The sequence below is a fragment of the Odocoileus virginianus genome, chromosome X (assembly GCF_023699985.2).
Source record: "Odocoileus virginianus isolate 20LAN1187 ecotype Illinois chromosome X, Ovbor_1.2, whole genome shotgun sequence".
NCBI classification, from domain to species: domain Eukaryota; kingdom Metazoa; phylum Chordata; class Mammalia; order Artiodactyla; family Cervidae; genus Odocoileus; species Odocoileus virginianus.
In genome coordinates this window covers 6,067,195-6,088,437 of record NC_069708.1, presented here as the reverse complement: position 1 = coordinate 6,088,437, position 21,243 = coordinate 6,067,195, and the positions used below count along the sequence as shown (strand labels likewise).

General features: G+C 38.4%; 1 protein-coding gene across 5 annotated transcripts in view; it reads right to left on the bottom strand.

Moving 5' to 3' along the window:
* The window catches only part of GK (glycerol kinase), a 75,654-nt gene that overhangs the window by 11,517 nt on the left and 42,894 nt on the right, over positions 1 to 21,243 (bottom strand). For all 5 annotated transcript variants that reach the window (XM_020871025.2, XM_020871026.2, XM_020871027.2 and 2 more), the window contains 3 exons: positions 16,185 to 16,227; positions 15,422 to 15,502; positions 400 to 478 (listed from right to left, as the gene is read on the bottom strand). In XM_020871025.2, the coding sequence (XP_020726684.1) occupies positions 400 to 478; positions 15,422 to 15,502; positions 16,185 to 16,227 (203 nt within the window). The remainder of the gene's footprint in view (positions 1 to 399; positions 479 to 15,421; positions 15,503 to 16,184; positions 16,228 to 21,243) is intronic.

The window sequence follows — 21,243 nt, the reverse complement described above, 5'->3', positions numbered from 1 at the left end:
AGTGGGTGGGGAGTTCAAAATAATTACCTATCGTTTGTAAATAGCCATAGTAATACTTAAATTATAGGTACGGGAGTTTTAATTCTCACTCTATTAAGAATTAAAGCTCTTTCTCATCAGATAATTTTAACTGCAGATTCAGGCAATCTTCAGTGTTCAATTTTACACTTGGGTGATTTTTATGCCCTACCGTGCCTGTTTATGAATAAGCACCACTAATTATGTCAATTTGTTGTTTTATAAATCTTCACAAAGAGTCTTTTATATATATATATATCAAACTCATAATTGGGATCCACATAGTTTAATGTCAAATATAGGGCAAAACATTGATTGCAAGGGTAAAATATTTAAATTTTTCATTATTTAGATTCCAGCCCTTTGTTAGAACATACTCACCAATTTCCTCAGAGCTTTTTATAATTCCAAGATTGTCTCTTAGCCAGCGAATAACAGCACCAGCTATAGCTACCGAACCCTGTGGGAAATAAGGAATCCGAGAGAGAATATATTAAATATGTTATCAGTATATAAAGTTCTTATTGAGCATATTCTCTGTGTATGATTCTACCAGATGGATATGATTCTAAAATTTCAACTTTGGGACTTCTACAAACGTCACAAACCAGGTCTTTTAATATAAACATGGTTTTGTCTAAGTCATTATAGAAATTTTTCATGAGGCAGAGAAGAGAGCCCTCCAGTAGACCTTGGACCTGTCCCCATAGATGGACATCACTGTCCTGAGAAATTTGTTTCTTGTACAATTGTTCTGTTGCTAAATGACAAAGGTATATTATCACCCAGAATGCATTCCCATCATAGCCACAAAGTTATTGGGAAATGTTACCCTGAAAGTTTTTTAAGCCCATTTCCCAAATTAAACACTATATTAAATCTAGCAACCACACAAAAAAAATAAAGTCAGCAAAGAAGGCTAACTGCAAAGTAATTACTCTTAGATAACTAATGAGGACCTAACTGTATAGCACAGAAAACTCTACCCAATGCTCTGTGGTAACCTAAATGAGAAGGAAATTTTTAAAAGAGCAGATAGATGTATAACTGATTCACTTTGCTATACAGCAGAAACGAACACAGCATTGTAAAGCAATCATACTCCAATAAAATTCACTAAACAAATAATTATTCTTTACAACAAAATCACCAAGGGATGGAGTACAGTAGGAATGTATGGCTGTGGCAGTAAGGAAGAAAACATACAGTTTGGAGTCAGATGAACCAGGTTTAAGGCTGAATTCTATTTCTTAATACATACATAATTTTAGGTAAATTAGTTGGGCTTTCCAAGACCCCATTTATTTGCCTATTTAATGGTGATGACTATAATAATAGTTACCTAAAGGAATTACAAGGAGGCTTAATATAGGAAGCATACAGTAATATACAGGAAAGTTATTACTGAATGTAAATATTAGTTTCACTAGTTCTTTAAGTGTTAAAAAAGATCAGCCAAATTCCACTGACTGATGTATGGATAAATGTAGTATACCTACACACTGGAAAATTATTTGACCATGAAAAAACATGAAATTCTGCTACAACATGGGTGAATGTTGAAAACATTATGCTAAATGAAAGATCATATATTGTATAACTCAATTTATGTGAAATGTCCAGAGTACACAAATCCATAGGCACAAAGAGTTGATTAGTGCTTGCCTAGGGTTGAGGTGATGGAGTTAGTCTTTGGGGAAATAAAAATGTTCTCAATTTAGACTGGTGATGGCTGCACAACTCTGTGAACATACTAAAAACCACTGAATCATACACTTTAAAAGAGTGAATTGTGTGATATGGGAAGGACATCTCCATAAAGCTGTTTATTAAAAAAAAGATTCTGGGGCCAAAAGAAGCATTAGCACAAACCATTAGGAGTTCCAATAAAGGTTTTTTGGTTCTGATATTTCATTCATACACATTTGTTCATCTTCTGTGTTTTTTTCCCATATAGATTATTAATGTAAATTACTTCCATAGAGTCACTCCAAACCAAAACATCAGGTAGTATAGTAAGTGTAGGAAACAGAAATTTTTTATACATTGCCTGCCTCTCTATCCCCAGTAAATTGAATTGCAAATGGTTATCTCTTCTTGCCATCAGTTTTCAGGATGTAAACAAACTAGACGCTGAACATGTTGCTATTAATACATTCTACCATTCATAGCTGCTATGCGAACAAGTCACTATATTCTACTGAAAAGCTGGCAAAACACCAGTCGCTCTTTTTATACAGTGAATTTTCAGCTATAAAAATTATTTGAGGAACTGATTCAACATCTCTGTGAAGATAGAACCAGATTTTAAAAGTGGGATGACAGTTTAGCAAACACCTGACAAGGGACCCTAACCCAATGCCTCTCCTCAAAGAATACACTTCCCAACTTTGATATATTATATACTTAGGTACAGAGTAGGACCATTACGGAGAACTAAGTACATTTTTTGCTTTTGGAGATAATTCAATTCTGAAACATCCTTTGGAAGCAAACAATTCAGAGATACTAGTTGCCAAAGACTAGAAAACACATAAGATTCTCTAGACCACTGCTGTTAACAAAAATATAATATGAGTTGCAAATGTAATTTAACTTTTTAGTTACCAGAGTTAAAAAGGTTAGATTAATTGTAATATATTTTGTTTAACCCAATATATTAAAAATATTATCATTGTAACATGTAACTATATAAACATTGAGATGTGTGTGTGTGTGTGTGTGTGTGTGTGTATGTATGTGTGTAAGTCTTTGAAATCAGGTATATATTTTCCACTTACAGCACATCTCAATCTGGACTAGCCACATTTCAAGTGTTCAACAGTCAGGTGTGGCTAGTGGCTACCATACTGGACAGCATAGTTCTAGATCTACATGGAAAAACAGATGTTCTTTCTCCTCATACGCTCAAAAAGACACTGGTCCTACATGGCATCTAACCAAGAAATGTGTATGTTTCCAATGATTTTAGGTGAGTAAACAACAAATTTTAAAAAGCCATTGAGCTGGAAGTTTAGTGGAGTGGTCTTATGGCTATCAGCTAGTGGAACTTCATATTTTGGGAAATTAAATGTTGATGTACCTCCTTTCCACTGATGAGGGCAATATGCTACATGCTCAGATAATTTTTTTTGAGAGGAAACAATGTGGTTGTAATAAAAGGAAAATCAAGATTTTCATTAAAGTTAACTGATTGAGAACATTATTGAGGACATTATTTAAAGCCACTGTCAAGCTTCCAGAAGAAAATTATTTTGAATTCCGTCAGCAGGAGTATACAGGAGTATTCTATTGTTGAACAAAGAAGTTAGGTTTAATATGAAAAATACTTATATGAAATAAGTATATAATTTTGGTATCATGATATAATACTTGGTATAGCTCTTTACGAATTAATAAAAATAAGAGACACCTCCAAATTCACAAAAGATGTAGTCTTCTGAATCCAAAGGCAGGAGATAATTGGAAGGTGGTATAATGCTTTGAAGATGGGCAGGGAAAAGAGTACAGGAATGGAAACGTAAAATGATAGATAGAAGGTGACTGTCTACTTGTTATCAAATAAGTTACTGTCAATTACATCATAAATACAAAGATTCAATACTTTAGCTCATCAACTACAAATATGAATCAACCCTTATTCTAAGTCATGATCCACTGGAAAAGCTACACAGAAGCCTAATTGAGGTTTTCTAAGAAAAACAAAAAAACATAATAGAAATGAGAGGGCTTCCCCAGTGGCTCAGTGGTAAAGAATCCACCTGAAATGCTGGAGATGTGGGTTCAACCCCTTGGTTGGGAAGATCCCCTAGAGAAGTAAATGGCAACCCACTCCAGTATTCTTGCCTGGGAAAACCAACGGACAGAGGAGCCTAGTGGGCTAAGGTTCATAGGGTTGCAAAGTCGGATATGACTGAGTGACTGAGCATGCACAAAGAAAAACAGAATAGAAATGAGGGGTAAAAAGAAGAAGTTCCATGATAACTGGACAAGAGAAATAAATTACTCAAAACTAGATACACAGCCTGGAAAGTGAAAAGCTAAGGAAAAGGCTATGTGAAGATTAGATTAAAAATAATCAAGTAGCTCTGACATAATGTCATAGCAGGCAAACATACATTCCCTCAAAAGTTCCTTGAGATAAATGTTACTGCCATGAACAGTATTATAAAGTAGATTATTTCAGGATGTAGGATGTGTCTTACAATGCAGTTATGGTTAAAATCAGTACATGTGGAGAAAAATTATGTAAAATCGAGGTTATCCTTAAATTGCTCAAAATCAACCATTAGGCACAGGAAACAGTTTTGTGTATGCTACAGTAATACACAACACTATATAATTTATACTGTACTTATATATGATTACAAATGCAAAAATCTAACTCTACAGCATTTTTAATTGCAAAGAGAAGACAACAGGAGCAGAGACGTGAATTGGGGAAGCATTTTTGAAATGTAATCTATATCATTAATACTTTGGTAACAAGTTAGAGAATTAAAATTAAAAGCACTTATTTGTCAGAAAGTATACTTTCTAAGAAAGTACATTAGAAAAGTCCATAAACAATGTTTATAGGCCCCCATGATCCTCAACTCCTGCTATTTATGCTCTTCCATGATCCTATCCCTTTAAGTAAGGTGGGATCTATGATGTGCTTTTAACCAACAGGACCTGTCAAAGGTGACAGGATGTATGTGACAATATGTATGTGATTACGTTGCATAAAATTACCACACCTGTTTTCTGGACTCTCTCCCCGCCTTGCTGGTGTTAAGTCCTCACATAGGAAGGAACTGCAGGTGGCCTCTAGGAGCTGAGGGCAGCCTCTTGCTGACAGCTAGTAAGAAACTGAAACCTCCAGTCCTACAACCACAAGGAACTAAATTTGGTCAATAACCTGAGTGAACCTAGAAACAGATGGAGTCTCAGATGAGACTGCAACCTCAGTCTCACCTTGTGCAATCTCAGTCTAAATCTTGACTGCAGCCTGGTGAGACCCTGAGTAAAGGATCCAGCTAAGCTTTGCCCGGAATCCTGACCCATGAAAACTGTAAAATAATAAATGTATATGGTTTTAAGCTACTTACATCAGTGGTAGTATTGTTATGCAGCAACAGTTAATTAATAAATAAGGCTTATACCTAAAATGAATATCTGGCTCAAGAGATATGAGAAAAACTCCAAAAAAGAAAAATTTAACACTATAATCACAAATCACATCAAAGAGATGAGGAAAAGGACATTTAAGGAAAACAATTGGGGGGGGGGTGTTAGCCCCTATGGAAAACAGTATGGAGATTCCTTTAAAAACTAGGAATAAAACCATCACTCAGTTCAGTTCAGTCGCTCAGTCGTGTCTGACTCTTTGCGACCCCACGAATCGCAGCACGCCAGGCCTCCCTGTCCATTACCAGCTCCCGAAGTTTACTCAAACTCATGCCCATCGAGTCGGTGATGCCATCCAGCCATCTCATCCTCTGTCGTCCCCTTCTCCTCCTGCCCCCAACCCCTCCCAGCATCAGGGTCTTTTCCAATGAGTCAACTCTTCGCATGAGGTGGCCAAAGTACTTGAGTTTCAGCTTCAGCATCAGTCCTTCCAATGAACACCCAGGACTGATCTCCTTCAGGATGGACTGGTTGGATCTCCTTGCAGTCCAAGGGACTCTCAAGAGTCTTCTCCAACACCACAGTTCAAAAGCATCAATTCTTTGGCACTCAGCTTTCTTTATAATCCAACTCTCACATCCATACATGACCACTGGAAAAACCATAGCCTTGACCAGACGGACCTTTGTTGGCAAAGTAACGTCTCTGCTTTTTAATATGCTATCTAGGTTGGTCACACCTTTCCTTCCAAGGAGTAAGCGTCTTTTAATTTCATGGCTGAAATCACCATCTGCAATGATTTGGGAGCCCAAAAAAATAAAGTCTGACACTGTTTCTACTGTCTCCCCACCTATTTCCCATGAGGGGATGGGACCAGATGCCATGATCTTAGTTTTCTGAATGTTGAGCTTTAAGCCAACTTTTTCAGTCTCCTCTTTCACTTTCATCAAGAGGCTCTTTAGTTACTCTTCACTCTCAGCCATAAGGATGGTGTCATCTGCATACCTGAGGTTATTCATATTTCTTCCAGCAATCTTGATTCCAGCTTCTGCTTCTTCCAGCCCAGCATTTCTCATGATGTACTCTGCATATAAGTTAAATAAGCAGGGTGACAATATACAGCCTTGACGTACTCCTTTTCCTATTTGGAACCAGTCTGTTGTTCCATGCCCAGTTCTAACTGTTGCTTCCTGACCTGCATACAGGTTTCTCAAGAGGCAGGTCAGGTGGTCTGGTATTCCCATCTCTTTCAGAATTTTCCACAGTTCATTGTGATCCACACAATTGAAGGCTTTGGCATAGTCAATAAAGCAGAAATAGATGTTTGACTATGCCAAAGCCTTAGATTGTGTGGATCACAAAACAATCATATGACCCAGCAACCCCACTCCTAGGCATATGTCCTGAGGAAACTAAAACTGAAAAATACACATGTATCCCATTGTTCATTGCAGCACTATTTACAATAGCTAGAACATGGAAGCAACTTAGATGTCCATCAACAGATGAATGGATAAAGAAGTTATGGTACATATACACAATGGAATATTACTCAGCCATAAAAAGGAATGCATTTGAGTCAGTTCTAATGAGGTGGATGAACCTAGAGCCTATTATACAGAATGAAGTAAGTCAGAAAGAGAAAGATAAATATCATATACTAACACATATATATGGAATCTAGAAAGATGGTCCTAAAGCATTTATTTGCAAGGCAGTAATGGAGAAACAGACATAGAGAACAGACTTATGGACATGGGGATAGGGGAGGAGAGGGTGAGATGTATGGAAAGAGTAACATGGAAACTTATATTACCATATGTAAAATAGATAGCCAATGGGAATTTGCTGTATGTCTCACGGAACTCAAACAGGGGCTCTGTGTCAAGCTAGAGGGGTGGGAAGGGGAAGGAGATGGGAGGGAGGTTCAAGAGGGAGCGGACATATGTACACCTATGGCTGATTCATGTTGAGGTTTGACAGAAAACAGCAAAATTCTGTAAAGCAATTATCCTTCAAATAAAGAATAAATAAATAAAAAAAACAATGGGGGTGTTATAAGTAATCCTCTTTGGAGCTCATGTTTAAATAGGCAAAAATGGCATAATATAGAATTTGGTATATAAACAATACCTATTGAGTGTCTACTATACGCCAGACTCTGGGATAGAGTGGTGAACAAGACAGGTAAGTCTTCTGACTGCAGGGAACTTATATCCTAGTGACAGAATACAGAACATGGAAGTCTCAAACCCACAGTATGCTCAAGTTCATAATCAGATCAAAGCTCCCCAAAGGAATTTTGTTTTGGGAAATAGCATTTAGAAAAAGAAGATGAACGAGGAAGGGAGAAGCACAGCTTGGGGAAGACGGCACACAGATGGCACGGGAAGGCAGAACTACTCACTCTATTTTGGTCATTCTTGCTCTATTTTGTTTCAGTATCTTCCACCACTAAGGAAAATTTCCAACTAACAACAGTGGGACAAATTTAAGCAGTTTAATATGAGTTTAAAGTCTCAAAACAACTGAAGGACCATGTGTCCCGCTTCCTTTTTACTAACAATGAAATAGGAACCCAGAGATGTTAACATTCTTAGTGATAAAATCCCTATCAACAGAGATGGTTGAGTGTGTGCCTTAAAAAAATCACCTGTCCCTAACAGAGGATAACAGGCAAAATAGAAAAAGAGAAAAACAAAACAACACAGACTAACTCAAGAAGAGAATAGCATCAATGTGGACAGAAACGAAACGCACGGCCAAGCAGGGTTTGAGGCCACAGGCAAGATGGATTCGGATTCACTGCTCTGTATGTGTCAGGCAGCACGAGGGGCTGGAACCGACTCCTGCAGAGGAAAAGAATTCAGAGTGCTTCATGTAAAACCAGGAAGGGTGTCAGTGCTTGAAGCCAGGGGCTCGGTGGTGCTCTCCTGCTTGTGTAGGGGTGTTGTCTACCTGCTGACTAAGGCTATTGGCTTAATGGAAAACGAGACTAGAAGGGAAAATTTCAAAACACATGAAGAAATCCGGTATTAAAACATCAGACACAGTGTTCAGAAAACAGAACACCTACATGCAAAAAATCAAACCAGACTACTTTCTCACACCATATATGAAAATAAACTCCAAACAGATTTAAAACTTAAATGCAAGTTCTGAAAGTATAAAACTTCTAGAAGAAAATATAGGCTGTATGCTCTTTGACCTCAGCAATATTCTTTTTGTACTGTCTCCTCAGGCAAGGGAAACGAAAGCAAAAATAAACTAAAAAGCTTTTGCACAGTGAATGGGAGAGAATATTTGCAAATGGGGTTAGTATACAAAATATACAAAGCATTCATATAACTCAATGTCAAAAACTATCTGATTAAAACATTGACAGAGGACCTAAATAGATATTTTTCCAAAGAAGACATATAGATAGTAAATAGCCCCATGAAAAGGTGCTCAACATCACTAGTCTTCAAGGAAATGCAAATCAAAATCACAATGCAATCTCCTCACACCTGTCATAATGGCTATTATTAATAAGACAAGAAATAACAAGTGTTGGGGAGGATATGGAGAAAAGAGAACCCTTGAGCCCTGGTGTCTACGTCTGAGTAATTTTTCAAAGAAAACAAAAACGCTAGTTAGAAAAGATATAGGCACCACCATGTTCATTGCAGCATTATTTACAATTACCATGATATGAAAGTGACCTTAATCTCTCTTGATAGATGAATAAAATGGATAATTTTATAATATATATAATGGAATATTACTTAGCCATAAAAGGGGTGACATCTTGTGATTTGAGAAAACATGGGTGGACCTAGAGGGTACTTGCTAAGTGAAATAAGTCAGAGAAAGAAAATATAGCACGGTATCGCTTGTATGTGGAATCCAAAAGATAAAACAAAAGAACAAACAAAATAGAAATAGACTCACAGAAACAGAGAACAAAATGTTGGTTGCCAGAGGGGAAGAGGGCAGGAGGATGAATGAAAGAGATGAGGGAGATTAAGAGGTACAAGGACTTCCCTGGTGGTCCAGTGGTTAAGACTCTATGCTTCCAGTGCAGGGGGTATAGGTTCAATCCCTGATTGAGAAGCTAAGATCCCATAAGTGGTGTGGCCAATAAATTAATTACAAAAATGAATAAGTCACAGGGATATAATATACAGCACTGGGGATATAGTCAATATATTATAATAATTTTGCATGGTGACAGATGTAGACTTATTGTGGTGATCATTTTGTAATGTATAAAAATACTGAGTCACTATGTTGTACACTTAAAACTAAGTTAAGTATAAATCAATTACACTTTTATTAAAATTTGATTAAATTAAAATATATAGACCTTTTAGTAAATTAGATATTACTGCACATCATATGCTAGCTTAGAAGCATCACTTCTAATAAAAATGTATGGAAGGGGAAGAAATCACATCAGTCAACAAAACTTAACAGTTGGAACAGGATTCATTCCAGTTTGACAAATAAGTCTTTAAAATAAGTATGTGCTAGATGTATTCAAAGGAATGAACTTAAAGAGACTTCCCTGGTGGTCCAGATTAGGACTCTGAGCTTCCACTGCAGGGGTATAGGTTCAATTCCTGGTCGGGAAACTAAGATCCCGCATGCCTTGCAGCATGGCCAAAAAAGAAAAAAAAAAAAAAAAAAACAAACAAAAGCCAAAGAGGTAAATTAAGGTATGATTTCCATGAAAATAAAATGCATTACAAACGAAAAGAAAAAGAGAAATAAAACAAAATCAGGTGAAAACTAACCAATTAAAGATTCTAGAAATGAAAGTATTGAGTGAGATTAAAAAAGGTAGTAGATGAGATAAACCATAGAAGAGACAAGAAAAAACAGGTAACTTATTGTTCTTATACACTGCTGGTGGTTATTTACATATGGTAATGAAAAAGAATGAAACAATAGTGGTGAATCTCACAAATAGAATGTTGAGTGAAAGAGACCAAAGTTTGCATACTGTATTACCCAGACTCACTCTTTTGTATTGTTAACATATAAACTGTTAAAAACATGCAAAACTAACTCTGGTGTTCAGGGTTGCACATTTAAGTGTTAGAACTATAAAGAAAATAAGAAAGTGGTTATAATAAAAGTCAAGGCAGTGGTTACCTTAGGGGAAAAGAAAGAGGCTGTGCTTGGGAGTGGCACATAGTGGGTTCCTGGCAATTCTGGTTTTTGACCTGGGTGAGGTTACATGGGTCTTCATCTTTAATATTTCTTTGTTCTGGCTGTGCAGCATGTAAAAACTTAGTTCCCTGACCAGGGATCAAACCCCAGGCGCCTTGCAGTTAAAGTGTGGAGTCTTAATCACTGGACTGCTGGGGAAGTCCCACATGGGTCTTCTTTAATAAAAACATACTAAGCTGTACATTGATGGTTTATGCATTTTTCTCTACACGTCTTACACTTCACAGTTAAAATGTTTTTGTTTTGTTTGTTTAAAAGAGAGAATTTTGAAATGTAGATACTGAGAAACTCACCAGGGATACAGTACAGAGAAACAAAGAGATTAAAAATATACAAAAGGGCAGTTAAGAGACATGGAAGGTGGGTTGGAAAGTTCCAATAACCAGACAAAAGCAATTCCAGAAGAAGATGGAGGCAATGGTAGAGGAGCAATATTTGAAGAGATAATTGCTGAGAATGTTTCAGAACTGAAGACAGACTTGTATCCAGGTACCTAACAGAATAAGTAACAATAAATCTAAACTAAGGCATACCATAGTAAAACTATGCAATATCAATGATAAGGATATAAAGTTTAAAAACTTTTATATCAGGGCAGCCAAGGTCTGATGGGCAGCAATAAATGGCCAGAAGGGATGTAGCTACAAAAAATGAGATTTTTTTTTCATTTATTTTTATTAGCTGGAGGCTAATTACTTTACAATATTGTAGTGGTTTTTGTCATACATTGACATGAATTAGCCATGGATTTACATGTATTCCCCATCCCGATCCCCCCTCCCACCTCCCTCTCGACCCGATCCCTTTTTTTTATATCCATTCCAGAGAGAGGGCATAATAAAGAGAAACCTATAAAGAATAGGCTTACTACCCCAGATTCTATGAACTTTGAAAGGCTGTCCCTCAGCAAGAAAAACCTGGGGGTGTTTAATGGGGACATAAAAGGTCTGGGACCAAAGAAATAATACTTGACACAGAAATGGATAAATACGTCAATTAATATGATTTATGATTGACTGAAAAAAGTATGAATTACTGTATGTTTAAGAAAAGGGGGAAATGAAAATTTTAAATTCAATAGCATGACTGCTGGTGGAGGTGGTAGGTATAAAGCATTCAAGGTCCTCAGCATGGTTGGATGGTTATTAAAAATATTAAACAATTATAAACACTCTTGGAAAAATATGTAATTTTTATTTTGAAAGTACTACCAAAAAACCCCCAAACAACAATACAAAATTAGAAATGCCTTATGTTGCTTCCTAGTCAGCAGAGGCATAATGGAAGAAGACTAAAAACTAAGAGGGGTAGGTGTAGTTTCTGTTTTCAAAGAGGGTACTTTTTATTTATTTTTTTTTTATTTATTTTTTTCCATTTATTTTTATTAGTTGGAGGCTAATTATTTTACAACATTGCAGTGGTTTTTGTCATACATTGAAATGAATTAGCCATGGATTTACATGTATTCCCCATCCCAGTCCCCCCTCCCACCTCCCTCTCCACCCCATCCCTCTGGGTCTTCCCAGTGCACCAGGCCTGAGCACTTGTCTCATGCATCCAACCTGGGCTGGTGATCTGTTTCATCCTAGATATACATGTTTCGATGCTGTTCTCAAAGAGGGTACTTTTTAAATTTTTTATTTATTTATTTTGGCCTCACCAGGTGGGATCTTTGTTCCCTGACCAGGGATTGAAACTCTGTCCCTGGGAGTGAAAGCATAGAGTCCCAACCACTGGACCACCAGGGAATTCCCCAAAGAGAGTACTTTTGAAAGTAAAGAAAGTTACTTTTTGACACCTCAGATTGCAAAGCCTAGCCGAAATCTGTCAAATTGCAGAAATGAGTATTAAATACCTGCTTTATAAGCACTTTCCCCAAAAATGAAGCAGGGTGACCAGGTGGAATTTGCATGAATTCTACTGAGAAAAAGTTATACCAATCTAGCTTGATTCTCTGCATTCTTTTTTGATTTTTAAAAAAATTTTACAAAATTTTTGTGAAAAGAATTAGAAAACATGGAAAAGAAATTCTATCTGTCATTAACAAACAAGTGTATGTGTGTTATGGCTGAGTTGCGAGGTTAGCAGAAGGGTGTGACATATGGGGGATGCAGTGAGAAGAACACTGGACTGGGGAGACTGAAGCCCTGAATATTCAGATATATAAGGAAGGTCCAGTGGGGCCGCCTAGGCATCTAGACTCTGATGTCCAATAATGTGGATTTGCATCAAACTACCTTGGCCAAATGACTCCAGTTTCACTTGCCTTCTTCACACATGAAACAAGGGGGATAGCAGGGTGTAGTGAAGCCTGTTGTCATCTAATCCACTGCTTCCCTCAGCTTTAAAATTCTATGAAACTAAAAAGAATTACATGAATCAAAACAAAATCATATGGTAATATATATCCTGGTGCTCTGTGTCAACCCAGAGGGATACAGTGGGGAGGGAGGTGGGTTCAGGATGGAGGAGACGCATGTATACCTATGGCCGATTCATATATGACAACAACCATCACAGCATTGTAAAATCATTACCCTCCAATTAAAATATATAAATTTTTAAAAAAATCATAAAGCCAATGTGTTAAGTCTCCAGATAAGACAAAACTGGAAGAGGAAGAGTGAAGAAAGAAAAAGCATTCAGACTTGTGTCAGAATTGGCAGAAATCACTATCATGAAGTTTAATAGGAAGGAACAAAGACCTCAATTTAGATGAACAAAAGATCATCTGTGCAAATATTAATACAAAATGGCATAGACGTGGCTTGATAATTCATTCAAAAAGAGCTATTTTAATATATGCTCCTGGAACCAATGATATGATGGGATGATTAGACTAAATTAATGAACTCTCAGGTTAGAGTAGCCAGAAACAATGTTTATGGTCATGGAGGCACAAATCCCACAGTAGGCATATTTCATTATTTTTTAAACATTTATTTATTTGGTTGCACAGGGTCTTAGCTGCAGCATGTGGGATCTAGTTCCCTGACCAGAGATTAAACCTGGGCCCCTGGCACTGGAGTGTGGAGTCTTAACCACTGGACAAACAGGGAAGTCCCAGGAATACCTCCTTTTACTGTGCTTCCCAGATACTAGGTTTTTTTTTCCCCCACAAATTGAAGGTTTGTGGCAACCCTGCACAGAGCAAGTCTACTGGTGCCATTTTTCTAACATTTGCTCACTTTGTATCTCTGTGTCACATTTTGGTAATTCTAGCAATATTTCAAATTTTATTATTATATTTGTTAAGGTGATCCGTGATTAGTGATTTTTGGTGTTACTACTGTAATTGTTCTGGGGTGCCAAAAATTGTTCCTATATAAGACGGCGAACTTAATGATAAATGTGTATGTTCTGACAGCTCCACCAACTGGCCATTCCCCATTTCTCTACTTCTTCTCAGACCTCCCTATTTCCCAAGGTGGAACAATATTGAAATTAGGCCAATTAATAACCGTACAATGACCTCTAAATGCTCAAGTGAAAGGAAGAGTCCCATGTCTCACTTTAAACCAAAAACTCAATAGAAATAATTAAACTAGTGAGGAAATAATATCTAGGCCTCTGGCACCAAATGGTTAGCCAAGTTGTGAATGCAAAGGGAAACTTGAAGTAAATTAAAAGTGCTATTCCAGTGAACACATAAATGATAAAGAAGCGAAACAACTTTACTGCTGATATGGAGCAAGTCTGAGTGATCTGAATAGGAGAACAAATGAACCACAACATTCCCTTAAGCCAGAGCAAGGCCCTAACTCTCTTTAATTCTATGAGTGCTGGAAGAGGAGAGGAAGCTTCAGAAAAAATGTCTGGGGCTAGCAGAGGTTGGTTCACATAGTTTAAGGAAAGAAATTGTCTCTGTAACATAAAAGTGCAAGGTGATGTAGAAGCCACAGCAAGTTATCCAGAAGATCTAGCTAAGGCCATTAATGAAGGTGGCTACTAAACAACACATTTTCAGTGTAGATGGAATAGCCTTATATTGGAAGGAAAGACATCTGAGACTTTCATAGCTGGAGAGAAGAAGTCAATGTCTAACTTCAAAGCTTCAGAGGACAGGCTGTCTCTCTTGTTAGGGGCTAATACAGCTGGTGACCTTAAGTTGAAGCTAATGTTCGTTTACCACTCTGAAAATCCTAGGATCCTTAAGAATTATGGTAAATCTACGCTGCCTGTGCTCTATAATGAAACAAGAAAGCTTAGATGAGAGCACATCTGTTCACAACATGAAGTGCTGAATATTTTAAACCCACTGTTGGAAACATAAGCTCAGAAGAAGATTCCCTTCAAAATATGAAGGGAACTGACAACGTACCTGGTCACACAAGAGCTCTGATGGAGACCTACAATGGGATTCATGCTGTTTTCCTGCCTACTAATGCAACATGTGGGCTTCCCTGATGGCTCACAGATAAAGAATATCCTTGCCAATGCAAGAGATGTGTGTTCGATCCCTGGATTGGGAAGATCCCCTAGAGAAGGAAATGGCAACCCACTCCAGTATTCTTGCCTGGAGAATCCCATGGACAGAGGAGTCTGGTGGGATACAGTCCATGGGGTTGTGAAGAGCTGGACACGACTAAGTGACTAAACAACAACAACACAGTATACATTCTGCAGCCCATGAATCACAGAGTAATTTTGAATTTCAGCTCTGTTTTAAGAAAGACAACTTTGTATGGCTACAGTTGCCATAGACAGTGATTTTTCTGATGAATCTATCCTGGGCAAACTATAATGAAAACCTACTAGAAAGGATTCACCATTCTAGATGCCATAAGAACATTTGTAATTCATGTGAAGAGGTCAAAATTACATCAACCAGAGTTTAGAAGAAGTTCACTCCATCCCTCATGGATGACTTTGAGAAGTTCAACACTATTTCTAGGAAGTAACTAGAAATAACAGGAACCAGAATTTGAAATGGAGCTTTTTTGTGACTGAATTGTTGCAATGTCATGATAAAACTATAAGGAATGAGAAGTTGCTTCTCATTCTTACAGATAACACTGTTATTTTCATTAGCTTTGAATGTCTGTCATATTATCTATACTGATTGAAATGTACTTACTTCTAATGCATAATATACGGGTTTATCTCTGCCGAGTTTGTATGCCACTGTGGTCAGAAGGCCATGTTCAGAAAACACACACTGTAGGAAAGAGAAAAAGAGTTTATAGCCAGGAAAACAAAAAGACAGTATACAAAAATTTTTAAAGCAAAAATGATCTAGTTATAACATAATTCAATAAGCACGACAATTTAGAAAATATATCTTAAAAATCAAAATTACCAGTATTAAGAACAACACACTTGGGAGACTGGGATAGATATATATACTACTATATATAAAACAGACAACTAATAAGGATAACTAATAGCACAGGAAACTCTACTCAAAACTCTGCAATGACCTACATGGGAAAAGAATCTTAAAAAAGTGGAAATTCTTTGCTATACACCTGAAAATACCACAACATTATAAATCAACTATTAACTCCAATACAAATTATTTTAAAAAGAACAATACACTCAAATAGTACAAAAAGATTATCCCTTGTTGGAAATTAGACTTGAATTAAGAATCTGACAAGCTCTGAGTGAGATCTACTAACGCAATTAAAAATACACATATAAAATTCAAAGAACCTAAAATGGTTCTTACAAGAATGCTTCAAATGTAGTGATACTCATCATTTTTATTGAGCTCTAAATGAAACCTTGATAAAAAAAAAGCTGCTGACTCAAAAGTTACTTAATAGCAAATTATGTTGAAATACTGTTTACATGAAGTTAAAGACTTCCATGAATCATTTAATTTGAAAAACACCAACCTTACGGCCTGTATTACATAGTAAAAAGCAGCCTGTTCCATACCTACAGTTAGGGGAAGAATGAACAGTAGGACAATTTTATTAAAAGTAAATGCTGAAACGTTAATAATATAACATTGACATTTAACATAGAACAATAAAAGAAATTAAATTCTTAGAAAAGTTTCAAAAGTTAACAAATATCACATACACTCTTGGAATAATGTTTTAAAGAACAGTCTAGGGACTTTCCTGGTGGTCCAGTGGTAAAGAATTTCTCCTGCCAATGCAGAGAACCCTGGTTTGATCCCTGGTCTGGGAAGACCCCACATGCCACAGGGCAACTAAGCCCATGTGCTACAACCACTGAGCCCACACTCCTCAAAGCCCATGCTCCACAACAAGACAAACCACCACAATGAGAAGCCCAAGCACCACTAGAAAGTATCCCCCACTTGCCACAACTAGAGAAAGCCTGCATAGCAACCAAGACCCAGCATGGCCAAAAATAATATTTTTAAAATATGTGTTTCCTTAAAAAAAAAGTCTAGAAGAAAATGTACTTAGTGGAATCCTAATGGAAAAGCTCAACATTCAAAACACTAAGATCATGGCATCTAGTCCCATCACTTCATAGCAAATAGATGGGGAAAAAATGGAAACAGTGACAGACTTTATTTTCCTGGCATCCAAAATCACTGCAGATGGTGACTTCAGCCATGAAATTACAAGACACTTGCTCCTTGGAAGAAAAGCTATGACAAATCTAGACATTGTATTGAAAAGCAGAGATATCACTTTGCCTACAAAGGTCCATATGGTCAAAGCTGTGGTTTTTCCAGTAGTCATGTACGGATATGAGAGTTGGGCCATAAAGAAGGCTGAGTGCCGAAGAATTGATGCCTTCAAACTGTGGTGTTGGAGAAGACTCTTGAGAGTCCCTTGGACAGCAAGGAGATCAAACCAGTCAATCCTAAAGGAAATCAACTCTGAATAGTCACTGGAAGAACCAATGCTAAAGCTGAAGTTCCAATACTTTGGCCATCTGATGCAAAGAGCTGACTCATTGGAAAAGACCTTGATGCTGGGAAAGATTGAGGGCAGGAGAAGGGGGCGGCAGAGGATGAGATGGTTAGTTGGCATCACCGACTCAATGGACATGAGTTTGAGCAAGCTCCAGGAGTTGGTGATGGAAAGGGAAGCCTGGTGTGCTGCAGTCCATGGGGTCGCAGAGTCGGACATGACTGAGTGACTGAACAACAATGAAAAAATGCAAGTATAGTATTTGGAGCTTAGTTGTAACCCAGGTCCATGTTTATATTAATAAAATAGCACTGAGTTACAATAAATCCTAAGTTCTCTCACAGTTACATCTCTACTAATCCATGTGAAGTGAAACATCATGGCTAATAGCCATTCAGCAATGGGACAGGCCGGCCTAGGGCCATCATTAGGCAGTCGTAAACCTCTGGCATGGAGAGAGTGTAGGTCCAGCGTGGGGGAAAAGTGTAGCTGGACTTTGGGACAGGAGTGGTGAGGAGGGAAAAGCTATTGCTGGTCTATCTCCTCCCTTCCCTACGCAGGCTAGGGTGTTCTAACAGTGCTCAGAGAGTCAGAGCGAGCACGTAGCACAGCTGCCAGGGAAGAACTGAATTTACTTTGTGGCGGCCTTATCAGCAAAAGCTTTGGACTCTGCAACAAATCTGGCACTTGGACATGCGTGAGTGGTTCTGAATTGTGCAGAGCAGATAAGTGGTTCAAGCTGATATCAGCAAGGGTCCCATGGCAACACTTTTCAAACAAGTTGGCTGTCATCTCTGGCTTGCCCCAGCTGTCCTAACCTGCCTGGGATTCCCTCCCCACAGGCCTTGCTGCTGTGCTCAGGTGGGAGAAGGGGAGGGCTCAGCCCAGGGGTGCGCAGACAGATCCCAGATGCTGCTATTAATATGAGTCAGCGCTAAGCCAACAGACCCCACTCGCTGTGTTTGTCTTATGGAGCAAACAGAACGGGGGCAATTTTTCCTGAAAAACATTTTTCCAGGAACCACTGATGTGAAGAAGAATTTGCCCAAGACCATCTATCTCTTTTGCTCAATTAAAGCATGATTGTGGGCTGCTTGATGACCAGTCAGCACATTCAGGGAGCATGGCGTTCATGAGTATCTATCTCAGTTTTCAAAGACACCAGTCAAATATCACTAGGTTCTGGTAATAATACATTTATGAAGTCAAAACACATAAATCGCTATACGTTTTCACTTCTGTGATGCTAAAAAAGCTACATATTTTAAGTCAATCTCTGTGCACAAATATTCATAAAAGTGGAAGTTAGTTATCTGTTCCACACTTTATAAAGGAGAAATCTGTACTAATTTAGTCCCCATATGAACACTATGTATACTGAACAGTAGTGTATAAGTCCTAAATTATGAAATTGACACAGAAGCTCAAGGTACTTAATAGAAGTAAATTCTTAAGTTCATGTACACTTAATAAATAATTAATGAGCATTATCAACACATGAAGAGACTTCTTTGCAACATTTAGGCCACAGCATTTTTTTTTTTTTTGGTGGCTGAGCAGTATGTGGGATCTTAGTTCCCCAACCAGGGGTAGAACCCATGCCCCCTGCAGTAGAAATTTGGAGTCTTAACCACTGGACCACCGGGTAAGTCCCTAGACTACTGCTTGCAAAGCCATATATAGGCAATTATTTTCCTCTTAAATTTTATTTTTTTTTCCCAGTCATCAAAAATATATGGGTTTTTCAGCATTTATATGGTATACCAATCCTTTCTCAAGATTCTACTGTGTTCAGACAGTGGGGGTGGTGGGGTGGGGGTGTGTGAGCGGTCCTGGTTGAATCTGTGGAAGAGGCAGGAGGCCTCTGCTACTACACTTAGAGCCTCTGGGAGAGAGGAGGCACTTAAAACACAAGCTTAAATTAAAAACACAAACGAACAAAATTCCCCAAAGTTGGAAAGATCCTATTAATCTGACAAACTGTCTACTTCACTCCCCCTTCTTGGATGGTTGCATTTCTGCATAGCACATTCTGTCCTGCTGTCTCTATCTTCTACTTACCTGCATCTCTTTTGACCATTTGTAACCTGGCTTCCATCTTGAGCATTCTATTAAAGCTTCATTCTTGGAGGTTACCACTGAAGACCTAATTTCTATGTCCTTTTTGTTCCATTTTGCACTGCTGACCAAGCCCCTCTCTTAAATAGAGACTCTGGTAGAGTCTTAAATAGAGACCCTGGATCTCCACATTAATGACTCACTACATTCTATTTGTCTGAATTCTCCACCCTGTCATCTCTTCGTTCTTCTAAATATCTCCTCTACCTATATACTTTTTCTTGGTAATTTCATCAATTCTTATTGCTTCAAAAATCACCTCTAAATATGGGAAATTCAAAATCTATACTTTTATACTACATTCATTCCCCATGACCATGTATGTATAATGTACAGCCTACCAGTATCACCAATGTACCCCAAACAGAAAGTCTTCTACTTGAACCCATTCCATACGCTGGCTACATCTAACCACTGGGACCAGGTGATTGACTCCATACCTACTTTCTGTCTCGTGTTCCTCTGCAGTGCCATGGACATCCACCCATGCCTCCATCTCAGTCCTCCTCATACTTCTTAGTCCTTGTTGCTGTTACAGAGATGCTGTAGCAGCCTCCATGTCCTCTCTGCCTCTAGCTTTTCCTCACTTTATTTTTTAAAAAAATTTAGTTATTTATTTTTGGCTATGTCAGGCGAGTGTATGCTCCTCGGTTCTTTGTCTTGTCACAACAAAAATTTGGAGTGACGGACATTAAAGCCCCTTGGCGGGTCACAGCTCTCGGAGGACAGACTGTGTTATAGCTCTTAAATAAATCAGTGTTACAGCTCTATTTATTTAGATAACAGCAGGAAAATCCATTTTCGAGGCATGAGGGCACATTGATCCAAAGACGCAAAGAGAAGATCGCCCCATTGCGCGGGAGAGAGCGAGAGAAGAGGGCTTTGGCTCCTCTTTTTATGTGTTTCTCTGTCCCTGGGCCTGTCTTATATAAATTGGACCAGCAAGGAGTGTTGTTTGTTTTACCTGAGGTTCTCACTCTGGTCCTCGGACCTTCCTTTGTTCTATTTTTGTGGGCTTTTCCCTTCCAGGTCTTTTAGCCACAGCCATTCTGGACTCCTTTCCTGTTCTAACTATTCCTATTCTAACTACCTAACAGCTATGCCGGGTCTTCATTGCTGAGCGGGCTTTATCTAGTTGCAGCAAGTGGGGGCCACTCTCTAGTTACAATGCACGGGCTTTTCATTGTGCTGGCCTCTCTTGTAGAGCACAGGCTCTAGGTGCGGGAGCTTCAGCAGTTGCAGGATGTGGGCTCAGTAGCGGTGGCACAGGGGCTTAGTCGCCATGCGGCATGTGGGATCTTCGGGGATCAAGGATCGAACCGTGACTCCTGCATTGGCAGGCAGATTCTTTACCACGGAGCCGCCAGGGAAGCCTTCTCCTCACTTTAACGCAGGACTGCCATATCATTAATGAACAGCAACACTCGCCTCTGAACAGCAGCCCCCAAACCTTCAGAAGTATCCCACTGCCTTCCAGAAAAAAAACTCCTTACTCTGGAATTTAGGGTATCACACCACCTTAGCCTTATTTCCCCACAATCACTTCCCTACCCAACTGTTCTCTGCATTCTCTAAATAAAGTTTTCCATGTCCTTATTTGCATCTTGGTTCAGTGTTCCACGTGTTCACCAATACTGTTCAGCCTTCAAAACGTCTCACTACTAACAATCTTTGTGATTTTTCTTCCCTCCCTTTGAGACCCAACAGCAGTACTTCCAAGTTTCTTATGGCACAGAAGTTCTTATCTATACCATGATGAACTGTATATCTGTGGTCTTTTCCTTCAGGAAGAGAAACACGACCCAAAGATCTTAAAATTCTTCCCCTCTTCCAACCTGCAGGGGCTGCTGAGGTACTCAGCCTGCCCTCCCTAACTTAAATCCCGCATTTCCGGAATTGGCTGATAGTGCTTAAGAGGGAGGGGAGTATAAACAGAAAC